This window comes from Arabidopsis lyrata (assembly GCF_000004255.2).
Source record: "Arabidopsis lyrata subsp. lyrata unplaced genomic scaffold ARALYscaffold_5, whole genome shotgun sequence".
Classification (NCBI taxonomy): Eukaryota; Viridiplantae; Streptophyta; class Magnoliopsida; order Brassicales; family Brassicaceae; genus Arabidopsis; species Arabidopsis lyrata.
This window is the reverse complement of record NW_003302551.1, coordinates 17188637-17210592: the sequence shown is the minus strand read 5'-3', so window position 1 is coordinate 17210592 and position 21956 is coordinate 17188637. Positions and strand designations below refer to the sequence as shown.

The window sequence follows — 21956 nt, the reverse complement described above, 5'->3', positions numbered from 1 at the left end:
TCCACGTCCAGTTTCGTTCTTTGAGCACATCTTCTTGGTTTTGTAGTACTCTTGGTTTTATGACATATTCACGCTTCCTCGTTTCTTTCATATTTGTAACGCTCCGACCGCCACTGTCCGTGGGTTCCCCACGTCCAGTTTCGGACTTTAATTTGGGCCCATCTTCCTGGTTTTTGTTGTATTCTTGATTTTATGACATATTCATGCTTTTAGATTGTATGTCACTGGAGTTTTTCGTAGTTGGAAACAAATAATTGAAAATATAATCTCTTACCATATCTCTTACCTATCAAGTAAGTCATCTTGCTCTTTGAAGTAGTTATGTACGTAAAATTTCAATGGTATAGAAACATGCATCTCCTTTGTATATATCGTGTCATATTTATCGTCCCTATTGTAGTATCTTTGTCTCTACCTTCGCCATTGGTCGCTGCGTAACCCTTCAGTTGATCTCTTGTTTATAAAACCCATATAAAAAGTTGTAAGAGAAATATCATTTTCTTAACTGTATCGTATATGTATTTGTAGTATATTGATCTGAGATTGCAAAGATGTATGCCTATCAAGAAGCTCTTAGCAAAGTAAACACTGAAGATAGGTACTAAAAATGAGAGGGTTACAGAGAGCAAGTATCTATCCCTTAGAAACCACTATGTGCAACTGAGAATAATTCATATATGTACATACATACACATGTATACAACGTATTGAAGCTTTTAAATTTAAATATCGAATGCTACAAAACTGGAAAATTGCTTGTGGAGAAAGCAATATGAACATGGCCACATATATAACAAATAACCGATTATGCTTGTCGTAGATCATTCTCTTTCAAACCAAAAGTTTTACCTAAACAACATATCAAGTGACTCACAAGAGATACATAAGAGCCATATCCTAAAAATATCAGGCAAAGCAAAAACGCTCCAGGTTCGAGAAGGAAGTCATTGGAAAATTTGAGTATATACCAAACTGGAGAGTAATTCGGCTACAAAGAGAGATGTGTTGGCTTTGAAGAAAAAGTTATGTGATGCTCTACCTTTTATTTATGAATTTTATGCTATGAATATATGTTTTTGTTAGGGTTCAACTTCAGTCTCCGGATTAGAGACTTATATTCATCCGACAAACAATTCGATGTCACAATCAACGCTACAAAATTGGTGGGTTCTCTCTATTAACAAACAAAAAAAAATTCTGGGGTATATATTTTTTTTTTGTTTTGTTAGATCCATACGACGAAGAACATGACGAAGAACACCAAAAATTCTCATCAATCCGGTACGTTTGATCTTATTTTTATTAGTTTAACAATTACGGTTATGTCCGAATCTGAAATAACCATGGCTCCAGACTCCTTCACACCATGGCCACATATCACCGGAGTGGAGACGATTTCAAATTCGGAGCTTCTCTTCGCATATAAAATCATACATATGGTCTCTTTGTTTCGGGTTCCCTCTACAATAATTAGTACATATTTCAAAACTGAGCTACAAAAGAGCACATTGGATTTTGGTAAACATCAAGATTGCTTCCTACCTTCCAAGAAACATGATAGACTAATTCACATCCAAGACCAAACATTAGCCACATAAAGCCTGAATCAAATTAAACGATCTTAGGATGCTCTTCATAATCCGTAAGTTAAAGAGACTTGCATTAATATTGCAAATTAGACTCTAGAGGTCCACAATGGTTAATCAGAGTGTATCAAAGACGACGAATAAAGCATGAATTAGAATATCAGCAGAGGAAGCACACAAATATTCAATAAACGTAATCAATCACTGAGAATAGCATGGACCCAACTTTTGAAAGATTCATAAAAAAGGAAGATTTTTCCTATGCACCAATATTCAAACAATGAGAAGATCAATGATTGATGACTAACCATACAACCGAAGCAAAGCCATAAACAGAAACAAAAGTACTAAAGAGCCACAACAGCAGTGATACGACATTTGTTTCCTCGCATTGGAAACAATGACGTGCTTCCATAAATCCAATCTAGTTTTTATGGAAAACAAACCTGCATTCATAATAAACACTACTATTAATTATTATTTTTTATGTAAGAATTAAATGGCAGTATAAAAAATTCAATGGTTAGTGCCGAAAAAAAAAGCAAGGATTAGTTATGATATCAAATCAAAATTAAATATCAAGCAAGGTATTTACATAAAATTAAGGCAGTGGAGGATCTAAGAATTTTTTATATGACAATATCTACAACTAAACAAAGAAAATTTATATATTTTTAAAACAGAATCATTATTTGTTTTTTGGTAAGATTAAAACCGAATCATTATCATATTAGTAAAATTGTCATTTATTTATTATTATCCATGTTAATTTAAAAGTTTAAGAGAATATCTACTTTTTTCTCATAAAAGGATGGAATAATAACATAACTCTTTTAGATTTATAACTATATTTGACATTATCATATTAGATCTATTAAGATAAATATATTTCTTTTTGAAAAATATAAATAAAATGATAATATAATTATTATAGATTTACAATTATATTATTATCCATGTCAAAATTTTAAAACATTTTACTTTTTTCTCACATAGGAAGATAGAACAATAACGTAACAGTTTAAGATTTACAACATAAAAATAATATCAGAATTGGAACGCCAAATCATAATCAACACAATTAACACAACTCTAATGGGAAATTAGAGTTATCTTGTGATTAAAATACTAAACAAACAAAACTAACCGAAACAAAAAAAAAGTCTTCCTTTCAAAATCATTAACGTGACGGATTGCTGACTGATTAAGTTGAAGTTTTAGGCATTTAAAGATCTAGAAAGATGATTAAGGTTAAACATTTATATTTATTTTAAATAACGTTTGAATGTTGACAAAAAAAGAAGAAGAGAGTGTTGGGACCATCGGGAGAGACAATGTTGAGCAGCTGCGAAAGAAGCCAACGTTGTCTATTATGTTCTTCACAGTTTTTGATTTGACTTTTGATGACATTACACTCCTGTCCACTTGTTGTCTCGAAAGTTCATGCAATAGAAAATTATTAAACAAAACAATTTACTTTTATATATAAATCCTAGGGAAGAACCGATCAAGCTAAGATCAATGGTTGTGGTTTTAGTACCGTATACTTCTCAAATATACCCGTTGAATAACGGAAATCCGCAAGACGGGGAGGAGACGAAGTCAACCTAGCTGGCAAAGGAGCTAACCCAGCTCCTTTGGTCTTATTTATGGTCATATGTATTTAGCAAAATATGGTATACAAACCGAACCAATCAACAACAAAACCTGGTTTTAAATTGTTGTATATTTCTCAAAAGTCAAAACCCATAATAACCAATGGAACAGAAGAAGCTAATGCAGAGCATACTTACGCTTGGAGTAAAGAGTGATGCAAGCTTCCATTGGCACACCCGAAAACGCATCAGAGCATGGAAAGAAACCTAAAAACCAATAAATTAAACAATAATTAAATCTTAGTGCATGGAAAACGAATCCTATACATACCAAAGTCCGAATCTCAGTGCCTTAGAATGACCTCGATACCAAAAACTTTAAGTTACTACTTCCATATATGTAATATTTTAGTTTGGAGAGAGAGATTGGCAACAAAGAGTAATTCCTGAATTTAACAGACAAGTTTGTTATCCCTAATCTAAAGAGAGGAATACTTAAATTGTATTAACGACAAAAATTAGCCTCCTCTGAAGATTCATCCCTGAAATAAGTCATCTTTCTGACTTTGTGGCAACTGTGTTATCAAAAGTTGAGTGTTTCTTCTGAAAAAAGACATATTTGAAAATAATAAGAACATGTACCTCAACAAAATCGGGAGGTACCTCATCTTTTTACAACAAAAAGAAACATACCAAACCATCGATGATTACCTTCTCAAAAGTTGAAACCAAACTTTTTGATTATAAAAATTGATTAGTGGTGAAAATAGTGAAACCATAAATACAAAAAAAAAAAAAAATCAAATTTGTACATATAAACTATAAGATCACCTGTTTATTCATTGAATTAGGTCCAAATTTTCCATACACCAGTTCACATCGTCCCCTCCATACATCCACCCTACAATAAAAAGAAAAATTAAAATTAGGTAGAAGCAAAAAAAAGTTTGAAAAAAAGAACAAAAAAAACAAGGGTTAGTTATGATCTGAAATTGAATACCATGAGCAAGGTATTTATATTGAATAGGAGGCGGTGCATGATTTAGGGTTTCTAAATTTTTCGACGATAAATACAAAAAAAAGAAAAGAAAATTTACATATTTTAATAAGCAAATCACTATCATAATAATAAATATTTGTAAAACTGCCATTTATTCATTGTTATCCATGTTTATTTAAAATAATATTTACTTTTTTCCGTAAAAATATGGAATAATAACAACTATTTTAGATTTACTACTATATCTGATACTATCTTATAAAATATATTAAAATTTAAGGGAAAATTCCTTTCTGTTTCAAAAATAAGGCGGAACAATAATATAATTTTTGATTTACAATAGATAGACATGCATGGTATCCATATGCGTCATGTCACGCTGATCCATATTTTTTTCCAAAACTCGATCTAATTGCTATTATGTGCAAAAATCACCGCCGTTCACGTTCATGTTCACGTTAGCACTCCATACCTTAATTCACATGTGAACCTCTCTGCCTATCTCTGACTTCAGCTCTCTCATCTTCGAGTCTCCCCAAGAAAGTTTTGACACCACACCAACATTTCATTCGTCAAAATTAAATCGAGTTTGCACAAGGTTACAACCGATTAATAGGTGGTCTTCTACCTTCTATTTACGATTTTATGCTATGAATATATGTTTTTGTCAGGGTTCAAGTCAATCTCCGGATTAGAGACTTATAATCATCCAACGAACAATATGATGGCGTGATAACCGTTTCTAAATTGGTGGGTTCTCTTTCATTGATCTACATATTATTTTTTTTGTTCGTTTTTTTTTCCAAATATTTAGATTGAAACGACGACGAACACGACGATCATACCAAAAATTTCATCTATTGTGGTACGTTTGATCTTTATTTTAATTAGTTTAACAATTAATAGCCGTTTATGATTAATTTCGGATATTTAAATCTTATTAATTTGAGTAAGGTTAGAATAGTATTCTTTTATGTTTATATTAATGCTCCGATTAATAATTTTCGGATATTTGACATTATCATCTTAAATATATCAATATTATAATAAATATTTTCCTTTTCCGATTTTTTTTTTTGGTATAATTCCTTTTCCAAAAAATTATGAAACAGATCTGTTTACACAAAAGGTAAAAAAGAAAAAAAAAAAAAAAAAAAAAAAAAAAAAACCGTCTCCATTCACACGTTTCTTCATTATGATCACGAATCCACGTTCATGGAAGCTTCATCATACATTAACACTTGCAAGTTTCTTCGTCGAGTTTTTATCCAAGGTTTCTTCGTCAACTCTGTATCCAAGGTAATAAATATTTGTTCTTTTCATTGGTTAGAATTATAGGGTGCAGGATAGTATCGACGTCTTAAAGACATAACATGGACAAGATACTATGAGAAGCTTGACTATTCTGCTTCGACAGATCAACAGGTGAAATTCGATCACTAAATTATTAGATCTCTGTTATTGCTATGAATATATGCTTTATGTTAGGATTTCACGTTTTGCCTTCGTTTAGAAGAATTATATTCACACGACGAAGAACACGATGAATTCAATTAAAGCTTCCTAACTGGTACTTCGTTGTTCCTTTTTTTTTTTGGTTAATTATCATGTTTATTGTTTCCAAAATTATTTTTTCCTGGTTAATTCCGAAATTCAAATTAATTTTTCCAAAATTAATTAGATTTCATTAAGGGTAATTAAGTAATTACGTAAAATCAAGGACTCAACAAGAGCCGAGAGTCCGACACGTCAGCAAAAACACTTCTCAAATATTATTATATATAGATAGAACCAAATAAAATAGTATGGAATGAGGTACCATGATAACGGTTTCAGCTACAGTAATAACGATGGTAATGATAGCAGTAGCGATGGTGTTTATGGTGATGGTGGTGGTGGTGATGGTGATGGTGATAGTTGTAGTATAGCGATGAAGGTGGTGGTGACGGTGTTGGTGGTGGTGGTAATGGTAGCGGTGGTGGTGGTGGTGAAAAGTGCAGGGGTAGTAATACCGGTGACAATAACGGTGGTAATAGTGACGATAACTGTAAGAGATAAAACATAGACAACCCAAACGACCAAATTAAACGTATTTTAAAAAAAAAAATATTAAACCCTATAAGATAAAACATTGGCAACCCAAACAACTTACGTAAACAAGAGCGGTGATATTGAAGGTAGCAATGGTGGTGGTTGTAGAAGTGATGGTGTAGTAATATAGAAGATAATTACATTATGGATTCCATATAGTTTATATTATTAGTTTATATTATATTATTATTATTATTATATATATATAAGTGATGGTGTAGTAATATAGAAGATAGTTACATTACGGATCTCATATAGTTTGTATTATATATATATATATATATATATATATATATATATATATATATATATATATATATATTACGTTAGAAAAAAGAAAGAAAGAGAGGCGAGGATTAATAAAAAAAAAAAAAAAATAGAGAGGAGAAAGGAGCACTATGTAATATGGCAATAAGGACAAACATGTCATTATTATATGAAATACAAAGAATATTGATGGTCCATGGTTAGAATGGTTATTCCCTTAATTTTAATTTTTTTTTTGGTTATAGCCTCCAATTCCCCTTTTTAATTTTATATTTAAACACTGGATTTAATTTCATATTCATTTATTGCCTCAACTACACATTTATGATATTAAGGTTGACCAATACAAAAATTTAGAGACATTTTTTTATTGGCATTTGAAACCATCAAAAGTCGAAGCTTTGTATAAAATGGTTCTTGATTTAGGTTTTTGTAGAATGGCTGCAACCCACAACTACTATATATGCATTGAATCATGTTTTGAAGTAACCTTTACTCTTCTCCACTTCTGACGGAGTTACATGAATCCGACTCAAATATGTACTTTATGATTGATTCATTGCTTAATCACTTGGGTTTCCATTTTTGAGGTTCTTAATATATTCCCCAGTTTCAAACTCAAATCTTCACATTATACAACACACTTAACACATAGATAAATATTGTTTTAAAAACATTACATTAAATGTATAAAAAGATTAGTAGTCTGAAAACGGGGTTTTTTGCTTCCCTCAAGATGAGATGATTCAACACTCCAATCATGACGAAGGAGCAGGACGAGGTAGCCTCTTGCCGATTTCCTATCAGACATGTGTACACTACAACAAGTTAATAATCTCATCTACTTCAAATCAATCCTTTTTCCTACATCAAAAAACTATTATTCTTCACAAACAGCATGAGGAGGACTATTGTTTGTATCACCAGGTTCTCTAACTTCAACATGAAACACACAATGATAACAAAATCTAGCTCCATATTACTGCCTATCATCTTTCATCCTCCAAATCCAAAGCAATGAAAGAAACGGATAACAAGAGCTCAATACATGCAGGGGACAAGACAATCGATCATAATCCAGAGGCAAGAAAGAAATGCACACCTCAAATAGTTGATTTATGTTATCGGCTGTCTTGGCTGACGTCTCAATAAAGAACATGCCGTTTTTCTCTGCAAGCCCTATCCCATCCTGTTAAGAAATTGAAAATGTTAAACCCACTGAAGAAACAAGGACAGTGCAAGTGAGCCACAACAAAATGCTCTACGGAATCTAGTTGAAGACGTTTACGTAAACTCACCTCGGTTGGTACTTCTCTTTTCTCATGTAGATCAGCTTTGTTACCAACCAGAGCCATAACAATATCTGGGCTTCCATGCTTTTGCAGTTCCTGTCAGGGGTAAAACAACAGCACTAACATTTAATAATGTTGATATCTCTACCACATGGAGTTGTTCCAAATAGTTTCATGGTACCAACGCAGTGTGCAAATCAATGGGACAAAAATGTCAGAGAAGACAACAAGTTGCGAACAATCACATTCCGGTATCCTAATTTTTTACATGTTTGAGTAAAAATAACTGGGTTATATTTAGATACTTCGTTTCCTACATCCACTTTTTTGCATAAAGTGTGGTCATGCCTGTTTTAATTACAACAAAATAGCTACCAAGTTGGAGGGGTGAGAGTAGAATATTGAGACTAGCAGAATATCATGAAATTTTTGTCCCTTTTGAGCTATATACAGCTGGGTAAAATTAAAACTGGTAGAGTTGTTCTACTCTTTTATGTTTGACAGATATATGACTTGGGGAAAGTCAATGTTTCAGGCTTTCAGCCATTTAGATCCTATGGGTCCAAGGAATCAAATGGTTTTAAACTTTCTCTGGCTACAGATATAGCTCGGAAGCTATTGAATGAATCCTAAGAACATGAACGAAATGGAACCTTTTGAACCCCCTGAAAAACATACCTTAACCCAATACTGAGCTTTCTTGAACGATTCAGGACTTGTTATATCATACACAATAACAGCAACTCCAGCTCCACGGTAGTATAGTGGTGCAAGAGCAGAATACCTAAAAATCAAGTGAACGCAGATTAAGTCTTAGTAAGCATGCAAAGCGTTTTTCTAATAAAATAAGCAATACAAATCTGCATGAAGGGTTTAATACCTCTCTTGTCCTGCTGTATCCCATATTTCAAACTTCACTGTGGTAGAGTCTTGCAATGCTATTGTTTGGGACAAGAACGAGGCTCCAACAGTTACCTGATACATAACTATTAGTTTTGAGATTCAATGGCAGATAAGTATCCTAATCGTCATTCACATGTCAGATATCAGAGCATGGTGTTCTAAAAAAAAGTGTCAGATGATCAATAAAGACAATTAGCTAACAAGGTTTTACTTACCTTAGATGTAGCGTCAAACTGACCACGGACAAATCGAAGGACAATGCAGCTTTTACCAACACCAGAATCTCCTAATAGAACTAACTGCATTCAAGTGAATCCAAACGTTAAGAGGTAAGTCTTGCGCAAAGTTGAAACCAATTATACTACACCTGGCATAATACTGCTGAGCAACAAGAAGAAAGGTGAAAGAAAAGGAATCATCTCCTTAACAGTAGCAAAAGAGTTTCAAAAGTAACTTGATAAAGCAAAACCGTCAATTATTAAGAAGAAAGTTGAGGTTTTGCTACTAGCATTCTATGAAGAGTGTATTTTTCTTTAAAAGCTCCACTAAAAGCTTCACTAGGCTTATCACATCTTACAACATGCGTGGTTTAAAATGTGAACAATCAAATATAAAGCAAGACCACAGATCACAAAAGCTTGAACTTTCTAATAAGCTATAAAAATTGCAATCTTCCATTGATGAATCACAGGAATCAGTGAAGAAACAAATCAATCTCAACGAGATCAACATTTCTTAAACGAGAGCAAAAACAATAACTAAAAAAAATCAAACCTTCACACGTAGATTTTTAGCATCAGCTGGAACAGCATTCTCTGAATTGCTAAGACCACTTAAAGCTCCAGAGTTCCTATCTGCTACACAAAACATAATCTCCAACAATCAATTCGGGTTCTCCAATTCTTCACAAGGAAACCCTAATCACTCATCAAATTCCCCAATTTTTAAAAGCTTCTAATTCAACCCCGATGGTTACACCTTCTGAAAATTGGTGATGAAACTTCTCGAGGGTCTCTATAAATTCTCAATTTTGATAAGAACAACGAGAACAAATTCAACAAAACTGAGAGAGAAAAAAAGGAAACTTGCCTGGAAGAGAAGTAGCACATCCCATAGCTTAGCCCTGAATAGATGATAATTGATGAGATTACAACTGAGAAGAGATTGTATTCAGGATTTGAGCGTCGATGGTAGCGAGTTCAAGAAGAAGAAGAACGATCGCCAAATAAAAATAAAAAAACTTTCGATTCTATGATTTTCGACCTTCCTTTTCCTTTGACTTTTTACCAACGATTATCGAGTTTTATTTTATAGGTTCTTTATGAAGAAGCCTTTAACCAAATTTCAAACAAAAGAATTATGGGATATATGGATATTTTTTTATGAACATATATCTAAGATTTTAATAAATAAATTATTTAAGCTCCTTCCTACCAAAAAAAATTATTTAAGCTTCTCAACTCCGGACTGGTTTTTCTCCCGTAGAAAACCGCCGGTTTCTAGCTTAAATAGATGATTTTATTTTGCTGTCAAAAAAAAAAAAAATTAGTGTAACCGTGGTGAAGAGAAAACTTCACATATTTAGCAAAAAATTCTTTGTGTTGATTAATTCACTAAACAACATTTTTATATAAATTTACTTCTTTTTTTCATCTATATATATATATATATATCATTGCTTAAATATTATACACAAATAAACACACAATTAATTAAAGAATACAATACATGGTTTTTATTCAATAAATAACCCAAGCATAGAGAAGAAAAAAAAAAACAAATAGGTGAAATATACAAATACATGCATACAAATTCATGAGATATTGTAGGGTCTTCATTACTTTTATGGCTTAGGAATGGCTTTCTCTGTTGTGGAACAAAGTGTTGAATCTAAAGGAAGATTGTTAATGTAACGGCTAGGAGCCGAGTTGAAGCGAAATCCCTTTGGGAGACAATCGGTCATCGCTCCACCGTGAAATGCGCCTTCTTCGCTACCTTTTGTGTGAATTGTATTCATGCTCATGTGGCCCGGATTATTGGATTCCAGTAACAGTCTTGATGCACAGACAAAGTTTGTTAGTGGAGAAAAAAGGAACAGAAAGAGTAACATGAAGAAGGAAATGTAGCTCGGCATTTACTGAATTTAGCTATCAACCTTTGCTCTACAATTTCTTGTGTTCTTGTGAGGAAGATATATGCTCTATATATATGTGACTGTGTTTGATTGTGATCTTTGTATTGATCAAAGTTACGTAAGTGTATCCTTGCGTGGTCGGCTTTGAAATAGAACAACTCACATAGAACACTTTTTTGATAATGCTCGTGCTTCTCATTACTCCAAACCTTCTCCAAACTTTGATTTTCCAAGTCATAATTCCGCTATTATTCAATTTCATCATATTCGTTTTTTTAGAGGAAAGAGGAAAAAAATGACATAATTAAGCAAATAATTAAGAGAACTATTTACATTAAAAGTTGACAAAACAGACAGATTACATTAACAAAAAAAACCTGAAATTAGCTAGAGATGGTTTAGTGCAAGCATACTTACTTGCTAACAGATCATTGAAATTTGTCTGTACGGGGATATACTACTTGGAATCGGATACGTATATAATTACGAAATATTTTTCTTGATATTTTGTTCGAGAGCAGTGTTCAAGAAAGCGCTAGGCGCTAAGCGGGCGGTGACCCAGTGCCTAGCGCCTAGAACGCCTAATCGGGGCCTAGACGATTTTTTAGGCGGTTTAGACGTTTATAACATAAAACATTATCAATATGATATTATATATAAAAGTTATATAAAATATCTATATAAAACTAAAAATTATGAAATTATAAATAAAAATTAGATAAAATATTTATTTATATTTATATTAAACAATATATGAATATTTATAACTATATATATAAATAAAACTCTAGTTGAAATTGAAAAAATACATTAAACAAGATCTATGTAATTTTAGGCGGTCAAGGCGGTTATCTAGGCGTCGCATGAGAACCTAGCGCCTAGTCGGGGCCTAGGCGACCGCCTAGACCGCTTTTTAGAACACTGTTCGAGAGTAATAAAGTCAAAATAAAAAGATTATAACTGCAAAAAAAAATTCTTTATGTCCGACGTGGATAATGAAAAATAGTGGGAGAATCTAATTGTACACCTAATTGGATCCTAAAGGCTGATCCTTGTTAAACGAAGCAGAAGTTGACACGTGTTAACTTAACCTCATGCAATTAGATCTTCTCACTGGCACTACAACTACATAATCTGAGAGATCTAACAATGTACACCAATAAGAGAAGACCATGTGGATAATAATGACACGTCAAAGATTTTAATCTCATGTCTAATGTTGGTCCGTTCACCGGTTAGATGAGTGAGTTGTCCTGCCAAGTGCCAACGTGTCCCAATGTCTCGCTTACAAGCTTTTGATTGTATGCTTTTGAGATATTTTGCTCGAGAAAAAATCTTTTAAGAAATTCTATTTCAAATTTGCATCCAAATGATTGAAACTTCGTGACCTTAAAATCAAATTCATCGGTTGGCGCCTGGAAAGAGGATGGCATCGACTTATCAATGAAAAGAATTATAACGAGTATTTTACTCTAAGAGTCTAAATGGTAACATCAAAAAAACATTCAGCTGGATTCAGCCCGATTCAGCAATTCCGCAGTCACCATTTGCATAAAACTAAATTCAGCTGAATTCAGCCAGATTCAACAGTTTTTTTTTAATACCAACAGATATGTAGATACAGTCATTTCTGGTAAAAATTTGGATAATAACGTGTACACACATCGAATTGATATATTTTGGATTATCAAAAATTACACATCAAATTTATATTTTAAAATAAATCAGATTATACAGATGCGATATATGAATAATTCAAATACATAAAACCACTAATAAAATAGGCAAGAAGCGAATTCATGTTCGGATAACTATAGATGATTTTGGATAATTTTATTAATTTTTAGATAATTTAAAATAATTTTAAAAATTTCATAAAAACAACTCACACCTATGCTAAATTATTATTTAAAATAGATTTTTTTAATAATTTTCTTAATTTTCGAGGTCATATTATTTATTAAACTAGTAGATAACAATTAAAAAAAAAAACACAATTATATAATCTTATTATATTATCATGTTAAATTTTAAAATTAATCTTCCAATAATGCTTTGACAAAGCTTCTTTCATTAATTATTTACATATTTTTAAGGGAAAATGTTAAAAATACACCTTTTGGTGTGCCCCTTTTCAAAAATGCCCTTTTTAGATGTCCATTTTCAAAAATGTCCCTTTTTAAAAATTTTATAAAGTTTTATTAGGTTTATAAGGTACTTATGGATTGTAACTACTACTTGAAGACTCGATCCAAGTATTTATAAGGTTTAATAAGGTGTTTTAAAAGGTTTTACAAGTTATTTTAAAGGATTTTTAAGGTTTTTCAAAGGTTTTACAAGATATTTTAAAGGTATTTAAAATGCATTTTAAGGTATTTATAAAGTATTTATAAGATTTTAGATACATAGAAATGTAGTTTGTGTATGTTTTAATAATATTACATACATATTTGGGTAAATCTTATATTTTTAAGAACATTTTTTATAAGGTTTTAAAAAAGGAGTATTTTTGAAAAATGGCATTAAAAAAGTGGCATTTTTGCAAAAGCCCCTATTTTTAATAGTTCAAAAATTATTTATATTTGTAATAAGTTTAGATAATTTAGTATTTATTTATTAGTATAACAATTAATTAGACCATTTGATGATTTTATTTATTTTATTTAGATATCTTCTTTGGTACTCTATTAATATTCATAATTATTTGATGATATTTTTTCAGTTAAAGTCTTAATTATTTTGACAGATGGTACCAAAAATCACAAAATAATTCAGCTAGATTCAACAGTTACCATTTTAAAATGTAAAAATTCAGCCAAATTCAGCTGAAAATCACTAAAAATTCAGCCAGATTCAGCAATTCAGCTGAATTCAGCCAGATTCCTCGGTTACCATTTAGACCCTAAATGTGTATAAGTTTTACTATAAATACTCAACATTGTACACATTTTACATTTAATGAAAAATACAAGATTCTTTCTCCTTCTTCTTTCTCTCTCACCTAACGGCCATGAGCTCAAGCTCTGAGTTTGTTACAATGGTGGAAGAATCCTGATATGGTATCAGAGCAAAGGTTTAACTTTCTCGAAAGTGGGCTACCATCCGTGGATGTCCAGTCCCACAAACTTCACGCTTCAGATGTCCAGTCCTGAGCGTGAGGGGTGTGTGTTAGAGTCCCACATCGGAAAGAAATAAAATCCTTGGGCAATATATATAGTATGAGGCAAACCTCCTCCCTTGAGCTAGCTTTTGGGTGTTGAGTTAGGCCCATTACTAATATGGTATCAGAGATGATGGGTTTATTCAGTCTAAATCAGACACTACTCTGTTTGTGAAGTTCACTACAACAAGTTTTATAGCATTATTAGTCTATGTGGATGACATAGCTATTGCTAGTAACAATGCTGATGATTTAGCTGAGCTAAAAGCTGTTCTAGCTAAAGCTTTCAAGATCAAAGATCTAGGCCCTCTTAGGTTCTTTCTTGGACTGGAGATAGCTAGAACATCCAAAGGGATCTCAGTGTGTCAGCGTAAATATACACTGGATTTGCTAGAAGATGCAGGCCTACTAGCCTGTAAACCCAGTACTGTACCTATGGACCCTTATGTTGCTCTGAGTAAAGATACTGGGATACCTCTAGTCTCACCAACACCATACAGAGAGCTTATTGGACGTCTCTTATATTTGACGATCACCAGGCCAGATATTACCTATGCTGTTCATACTCTCAGCCAGTTCATTCAGTTTCCGACTGATGTACACATGCAAGCTGCTCAAAGGATTCTCAAATATCTTAAGGGAAGTCCAGGACAAGGTCTTTTTTACTCAGCACACACTGATATGTGTTTAAATGCTTTTGCGGATGCGGATTGGGGGACTTGTCCTGATAGTAGAAGATCAGTCTCAGGAATATGTGTTTACTTAGGCACATCATTGATCTCTTGGAAGGCTAAGAAGCAACAAGTGGCAAGCAGAAGTAGTACAGAGGCAGAATACACAAGCTTGGCTGATGTTACCAGAGAAATCTTGTGGATTCAACAATTGTTAAAGGATTTTCGTGTGACTGTTACTGCAACTGCTAAGGTCTTCTGTGACAACAAATCAGCTATATACATTGCTACCAACCCGGTATTCCATGAAAGGACGAAACACATAGAGATCGATTGTCATACCACAAGAGATCAGATTAAGCTTGGCAATTTGAAGCTTCTTCATGTTACAAGTGAGAACCAGTTAGCTGATATACTGACGAAGCCTTTACACAACATGATTTTTCACTCTTTACTCAAACGTATGTCTTTGTCAAACCTTTATAATCCTTCTCTTGGTCAGGATTCAAAGGTTTACGGGGGTGTATAACGAGTATTTTACTCTAAATGTGTATAAGTTTTACTATAAATATTCAACATTTTACATTTAATGAAAAATACAAGATTCTTTCTCCTTCTTCTTTCTCTCTCACCTAACGGCCATGAGCTCAAGCTCTGAGTTTGTTACAATGGTGGAAGAATCCTGATAAGAATTAACCATGGTTAGTTAGGGCCTTTGTTGGGCTGATATTTAAAAAAAAAAAGACTTTTTGAAAAATCTTTTGGCGAAACTAAGGTCTACGTACGACCTGAATCCGTTAAGTCTTTATCTTATTTACATTCCTAAGATTTACTAACGAATAATCAGACACTATAATACAAAGAAGCTTCATGAATAATAAGACACTATAGTTATCGGTGTTTGTTTGCATGTCAATTAACTTCTTTTTTCTTTTTTTTTGGTTTTATTAATTCTTATCATCTATTAACACAGATAACCATGAACCAGCATAGATCATGCACAAGTGTGAAATAATCTCAAAAGCACATGCTAAATCTACTTGAAAAATAATTCAAAATAACCATAAGAAATAAGAAAGCATGTGAGAATAATTTATATAGCTGGAAGCGGCGAATATAAAGAGATTAAAATGTGGGCATGTTCTTGAGTTGTGGTTTCGTGATGCGGTTGATGCATTGCCATACTAACATAGCAAAATTCCAAATTATCAGAAAAAACAGATCCACACACACCATGTGATGTGGACGTGGTTCTTCCCTCGCCAATAGAGTTTTCTTTCACAATTTTTTTGTTTTTCTTAACCACACATTAAATAGAAATTTACTCTTTGATTGGGTTACCAATCAAAAGGATAAAAATTTACATCAAAATTTTCAGAACTTAACTAGAAGTTTTAGCTAATCAATAGGTTTGGAGATTACGAAAGCCAAAATATTTGGAAAAACAAAAAAGACTTTTAACTCGTAACAAGCTAAATTCATCGAAAAAGTTGGAGAAAACACGTCGTTAAGAGATTGCACCACGAAGACTAACTCAACACAATTTGTTTCGAAAACCTGACAACTTTTTTTTTTTTTGAGAAAATATTCTTCATAGTTCATATTCAAGCTTCCATCTCCGATTAAAGAGGTGATAAACATCTCCTATGACATTTAGTTTCTAGAATAACACATGTGCATTTCCTTGAACATAAATCCCTTTTTTTTTTTTGACATAAAAGACTTAAAATATGAATGTCTAAATCTTATAAGAATCTAATGTTTTATTTATTTTTCAATACTTAGTAATACTATGTATTGTTTCATATAATTATCATTATTATTATAAATAAGTTATTTTGGAGGAAATTGGGAAATTCTGTTTCATTACCATTTCTGCACTTTTCATATAAAGAATAAAATGAGAATATATTGTTTATTTTTATAATATACTATATTATTTGCAAAATTTAAAACTAATAGATTTGTTTTTTTTAATACATATCAAAATCTCCATTATTTCTCATATCCAATGAGGTTAGAAAAGGATAATGCCTTGATTTATTGAACTATAGTTACACACTTGACCTAACCATGGTTAACTCTGATATACATGAATGACTCACGTTTTAACGGCTCTTTGCATCTATACTTGTCCTTGACCGGTTTTCGTTTGCCCTTTCACTCCCCTAGACTCCTACTTTCTCTGAATCAATGTTTTGTTTGTTTCTTGTGTAATTTAAAGATTCTCTAAAACCTTAATAGCATTCATAAACCGGATAAGGATTGCGAGAAAATGAATCACTCGGCTTCTGATCAGAGCCTCTACATCGAGAGTGATGAAGGAGATGACGAGAGAAAACACTTGTCAGACGATGAAGACGACGATGGAACACTTTCTGATTCTTCTGACGCTTACAATCAAAACCAACATCTATCTAAAGCTAGCCCATACTCAACGGCATGGCCAAAGAGTTATAGGTATATATCATCATTCTCTAATTTCTAACGTTTTGATTTGGCTTCTTTTTTATTTGTGTTTTACTCGTGTTAATATTTCAGGCAATCGATTGATATGTTTGGAAGTGTACCAATACCATCACCAAATTTGGGTTTTCTTGCTAATTCTTCAATGTCGAGAGTAGGAAGCTCTTTCTTGTCTTCGACACTGACAAGAAGACATACTCCAGAATCATTACCATGTGTTACAAAACCCCTCCTAGTAGATGAAGAAGCACCAAAGCATAAGCATAGCTCTCATTCCCTGCTTCCGTTGAAACCATCATCCATGGTGTCTCATGAAATGGCAATCTCCAATGATAGCTCGTTTGGACAGGCTGTTCTTAATGGTGAGTTTCATCACAGCTACTTGGTTATGTTAATGATGTCACTAGCAGATTATTTTTTGTTACCATTGCAAGTTTTGATCAGCGCATAGGAAAATATGAAAAAAATGTCCTTAACTTTTTATTTTATTCCAAAGTGATCACTTGAAGTTAGACTAATTGAATATGATGAGATCTAACACATTAGTTAATACATTTGAAACACCAAAACTATTCTTACACTTTGTCCGGCAAAAAAACAAAACAGTTGAGTCTTTCTTTAAACAAAAGTTATCTACTAGAGACAATATATAGTGAACAGAAAAAAATCTGACAGGTTTTCTCTGTTCACTGACACAATGTCAAACCTTAATTAGTTAAAATTCTTTGAGTGATGACATACATGTGCAGGAGTGAATGTTTTATGTGGGGTTGGAATATTGTCAACACCATATGCTGTGAAGGAAGGAGGATGGTTGGGACTTATCATTCTCTTTGCATTTGGTATTCTTTGTTTTTACACCGGTTTGCTTTTGCGGTACTGCCTCGATAGCCACCCCGATGTCCAGACCTATCCTGATATTGGCCATGCCGCTTTTGGTTCCACCGGCCGCATCCTGGTCTCTGTAAGTAACAAAATTTTACTCATCAATACATTGTAAATTTGAGGTTTATTAGATATCACTTATGACAATAGTTTACAATTATCTTTCTTTTGATTGCAGGTAATACTCTATATGGAGCTATATGTAAGTACAACTTGCAATTCCTTCAATAATTTGCTCTATAATATATAAATAAAGACAAAAGACATTTTTCTAAATGAATCTCAAGTCAAAAGTCAAAACAATGGACCACTTGTGGAGTAGACAACACCTTTGCCCAGGGTCCATAGTGTTTCCCTCTCTCTTTTTCATATATGGAATAGCTGGTTTAAGTATAATAAAAATGTTGAAAATCATCAACCACACATTGGAATATTTGTCTAAAGAGGAATACTAAATGTTCCTATATGATAAAGTAACACAAAGTTTAATACATGTTCATTTTGCATGCAGGCTATGAGTGTTGAATACATAATTTTGGAAGGTGATAATCTTTCATCAATGTTTCCAAATGCTAGTCTAAGTATTGGAGGGTTTCACTTAGATGCGCCTCGTCTATTTGCTCTGCTTACCACCCTCGCTGTTCTCCCAACCGTTTGGCTTCGAGATCTCAGCGTACTAAGTTACATATCAGGTATAAAACATTCAATCTAGAGGGATCTTTTAAAGATTCCTTTTTCATATATATGAATCTTATCCTTAATTTTGCAGCTGGAGGGGTGATTGCATCAGTGTTGGTGGTTTTGTGCTTGTTTTGGGTTGGTTTGGTTGATGATGTTGGTATTCACAGCAAAGGAACTCCACTAAACCTCGCAACATTACCGGTTTCTGTAGGACTCTATGGTTACTGTTACTCAGGACATGGTGTTTTCCCAAATATATATACTTCTATGGCCAAACCATCTCAATTTCCTGCTGTTCTCTTGGCATCGTAAGCTTAATTATAAAGACATTACACAATCTTAGGGAACCTCTACGTTTTCATCTTTTTCTGAAGTTTTCGAATTTTTTTGTTTTTCACAGTTTTGGAATTTGCACTCTGATGTATGCGGGTGTGGCTGTTATGGGATATAGCATGTTTGGAGAATCAACAGAATCACAGTTTACTCTTAACCTGCCTCAAGATTTGGTTGCATCTAAGATTGCTTTGTGGACTACAGTAAGTTTTGTTATTTCACCTTTCCTCTGCTTATTAATTTCTGTTTACTACATGAAAGTAGACAAAACACACTAGATTTGGTAGCTTGGTGAGGTCATCTAAGAGTTTTTTTTGGCCTTTTTTTGCAGGTTGTTAATCCATTTACCAAATATCCTTTCTCAAGAAATATTCAGAGACTTTTCACTTATTTCTGTAATTTTTCATATAGCTTATTCAAAATAGAAACTGAAAATTGTGTGGCCTTAATAGAAAGAAAGCACATATGCTTTGACATTATCTCCGGTTGCAATGAGTCTTGAGGAGTTAATACCATCAAACCATGGGAAATCACGTTTCTACTCAATCGCCATTAGAAGTGCATTAGCCTTCTCTACTCTGCTCGTTGGTCTTGCGATTCCTTTCTTCGGTAAGGACACTCGAAAAATATACATGAACAAAAACAAGTCACTTCTTTTGACACTTAGAATTCTTGCAGGTCTTGTCATGTCATTGATTGGATCCTTCTTGACAATGCTCATTGTAAGTTACATATTTGTTTCATCTTTTTCTGGTTATGTAAAGCAAATTCATATTTTGCAATTTCATAGATGAATTTGTTTAGCCTGAAATTTTTCTGGACACACAGACGCTGATACTACCGCCAGCTTGTTTCTTAAGCATCTTAAGGCGAAAAGTAACCCCTACTCAGGTATGGCCTGGTCACTTCTGATAACCAAACCAAAAATCGAAATTCTTCAAATTTGAATCGAAGTAACGATCTGTGGTGTGTTTGTAGGTGACGATCTGTATCTTAATTATGACAGTAGGAGCAGTATGTTCAGTCATTGGCACATATTCAGCCCTTGCAGAGATCATTGAGAAGTTGAACACCTAAAACTGATCAATCTTGAGTTCTACTCATTTTGTTTCTCTTGAGATTTGGTTTTTGTCCTACATCAATAGAACATCTCAATTCATATGGAACATTGCAAACACATAATTGTATCAAACATCTTCAGCATTGGAAATATTACCAAACAGTGATCTACAAGAAACATAATAATATTGGAACATAAGGTGAAGTTCGGTTCCATAATGGTCAAGTAGCAAAAGCAAAAAAGAGCTCTCTTTATTCAGTAGACATCTTTCCTCCAGCTAAATCTTCAGGTGTAAGGTTAAGAGAATCCATGGATCCTCTCTTGAATTCTTCCCCTTGAGAAGCAAGAAAGTCCTCCACACTTCCTGGTTCTCCAAACCAACCACGACGGTCGGCAATCAAATGAAGATTATCACACCCTCCACATCGTACCATCACAACGCCGTTTTCATATGATTCTCGGCTCGCCATCTTCATAGATCTTGTATCACAGACCTTGCAAGTGAAGACCATCATGAAATCATGCCGCGGGTTTATTTTTAACTGGGACTTGTACTTCACCATCATTTCCTCAGAGGCCGTCGCAGGGGAGGGAACATTGGCCGTTTCAGTAGCAGAGTTTGAAGACTTGCAGACATTGGTTACTGGAGCTTCATTTGCCTCACGGATTACAGATAATTGTCTCTGAAATAATCTTCCATACACATGATTTCTGCCAAAGAGTGAGTTTGATAGCGACAACTGCTCTGTTGAGACTATTTACAAAAAAAAAAGATAATCGAGAAAGATCAGTTTAACAGTAGTTGAAGTTGCACGCAGCGAAAACAGTCAGTACCATAACAGGACAACATAGGAACCTCCTAGGACAATATTTGCATCAAAGAGTAGATTTTAAACTTGAGTTTCATTATGTAAACAACACAACACATGAACGTATTGGTGAACGCATAGATTAACGCTTTTATAGCAGCAAGAAAAGAGCGGTCGCAACTCACAAATGGAGTGCTTTCATAAGAGCTAAAACTCAAGAAGAAAGACAGGAAATACAAACAATGTTTAGATCTAAAGATGCAGGTATTGGAACACTAACTTAATCCATGCTAACTAAACCAGTGTCTTGCTAAAAAGCCGATGTTCACAACCAATGCTCAATGCATACATATGTTCAAGACAAAGCACTTTTATAAGCATTCGTAACTTAAGTTTCGTAAGCTTTCTCAAACTCCAAAATGTAACAGAGCAAAGAAGATATTAGATGATACACATGTGAATGCGAGTACTCAACAATCACTAATGCCCCAAATCCCTAAAAGGTACCAAAACAACCCTAAAACCAAAATCTCCCCCAAAACTATAACCTAGCCTCCGTATTTATACAAAATCAACTTCTAGTGTAAAATCAAACATAAAAATCACAAATTTAGATGATTCTCAACCAAATTCATCAAAAGAAACATCAAGGCAAGTATAAATTACACAGATTAAGCCACCAGTTTAACTCTGGTGCCCGAATTTTCATAAACTCTAATTTTCGTAAAGAGGACAAAGTTGAAACCTTGAGACAAAGGAATTCGATGTTGTTGGTTACTGAAAAGAGACAAAGCGCGTCTCAAAGCAAGTAACCTAGCCGCCATTGACAACCTGAGGGAGAGGAACTCGACGCTTCTATTTTCCGTCAAATTCTGGAATCCAAAAGAATAAAACTAATAATTTTTTTTTTTTTTTGTCAACTAGAAAACTCATAACTTTTTGTTTATTTATTAGACTAGTTTTCGTTGTGGTCAAGTAAAAATCTAAACCTAGGTTTCGAACCAGTGAGCCACAAGTAGACCG

The 21956-nt window shown here is 33.3% G+C and overlaps 3 protein-coding genes across 4 annotated transcripts; 1 reads left to right on the top strand and 2 right to left on the bottom strand.

Moving 5' to 3' along the window:
* Nucleotides 1-7065: 7065 nt before the first annotated feature.
* On the bottom strand, nt 7066-10016 carry LOC9312341 (ras-related protein RABF1). 2 transcript variants are annotated; one of them, XM_021026628.1, is made up of 8 exons: nt 9824-10016; nt 9509-9588; nt 8950-9033; nt 8712-8806; nt 8510-8615; nt 7838-7927; nt 7642-7728; nt 7066-7357 (listed from the first exon to the last, which is right to left on the bottom strand). In XM_021026628.1, the coding sequence occupies exons 1-8, from the start codon at nt 9846-9848 to the stop codon at nt 7343-7345; spliced, it is 582 nt and encodes a 193-aa protein (XP_020882287.1). In that variant the 5' UTR covers nt 9849-10016; the 3' UTR covers nt 7066-7342. The 2 variants fall into 2 exon arrangements, with proteins under 2 accessions (XP_020882287.1, XP_002876273.1); XM_002876227.2 differs by having other exon boundaries at nt 7066-7339.
* A 6808-nt stretch (nt 10017-16824) lies between these two features.
* LOC9312340 (vacuolar amino acid transporter 1) lies at nt 16825-20267 on the top strand. Its single transcript, XM_021024811.1, has 12 exons — nt 16825-17159; nt 17241-17527; nt 17915-18129; nt 18229-18252; nt 18562-18742; nt 18820-19039; nt 19132-19267; nt 19396-19415; nt 19528-19673; nt 19743-19786; nt 19893-19955; nt 20043-20267. Exons 1-12 carry the CDS (start codon nt 16975-16977, stop codon nt 20139-20141), a joined length of 1620 nt encoding a protein of 539 aa, XP_020880470.1. The 5' UTR covers nt 16825-16974; the 3' UTR covers nt 20142-20267.
* Nucleotides 20220-21842, bottom strand: LOC110228193 (mitochondrial protein import protein ZIM17). The gene is made up of 2 exons (XM_021024813.1): nt 21679-21842; nt 20220-20878 (listed from the first exon to the last, which is right to left on the bottom strand). Exons 1-2 carry the CDS (start codon nt 21755-21757, stop codon nt 20376-20378), a joined length of 582 nt encoding a protein of 193 aa, XP_020880472.1. The 5' UTR covers nt 21758-21842; the 3' UTR covers nt 20220-20375.
* Between the last annotated feature and the right edge of the window lie 114 nt (nt 21843-21956).

Bases quoted from the DNA above. Each gene is read 5' to 3' on its own strand.
- LOC9312341 (XM_002876227.2), bottom strand. From the start codon at position 9,848: ATGGGATGTGCTACTTCTCTTCCAG. The intron at 8,616-8,711 runs GTATTAAACCCT...CTTGATTTTTAG, and splicing joins GATACAGCAGGACAAGAGAG to GTATTCTGCTCTTGCACCAC. The intron at 7,729-7,837 runs GTGAGTTTACGT...ATTTCTTAACAG, and splicing joins AAAGAGAAGTACCAACCGAG to GATGGGATAGGGCTTGCAGA.
- LOC9312340 (XM_021024811.1), top strand. From the start codon at position 16,975: ATGAATCACTCGGCTTCTGATCAGAGCCTCTACATCGAGAGTGATGAA. The intron at 18,253-18,561 runs GTAAGTACAACT...TTTTGCATGCAG, and splicing joins TACTCTATATGGAGCTATAT to GCTATGAGTGTTGAATACAT. The intron at 19,268-19,395 runs GTAAGTTTTGTT...CTTTTTTTGCAG, and splicing joins AGATTGCTTTGTGGACTACA to GTTGTTAATCCATTTACCAA.
- LOC110228193 (XM_021024813.1), bottom strand. From the start codon at position 21,757: ATGGCGGCTAGGTTACTTGCTTTGAGACGCGCTTTGTCTCTTTTCAGT. The intron at 20,879-21,678 runs GTTTCAACTTTG...TTTTGTAAATAG, and splicing joins TCGAATTCCTTTGTCTCAAG to TCTCAACAGAGCAGTTGTCG.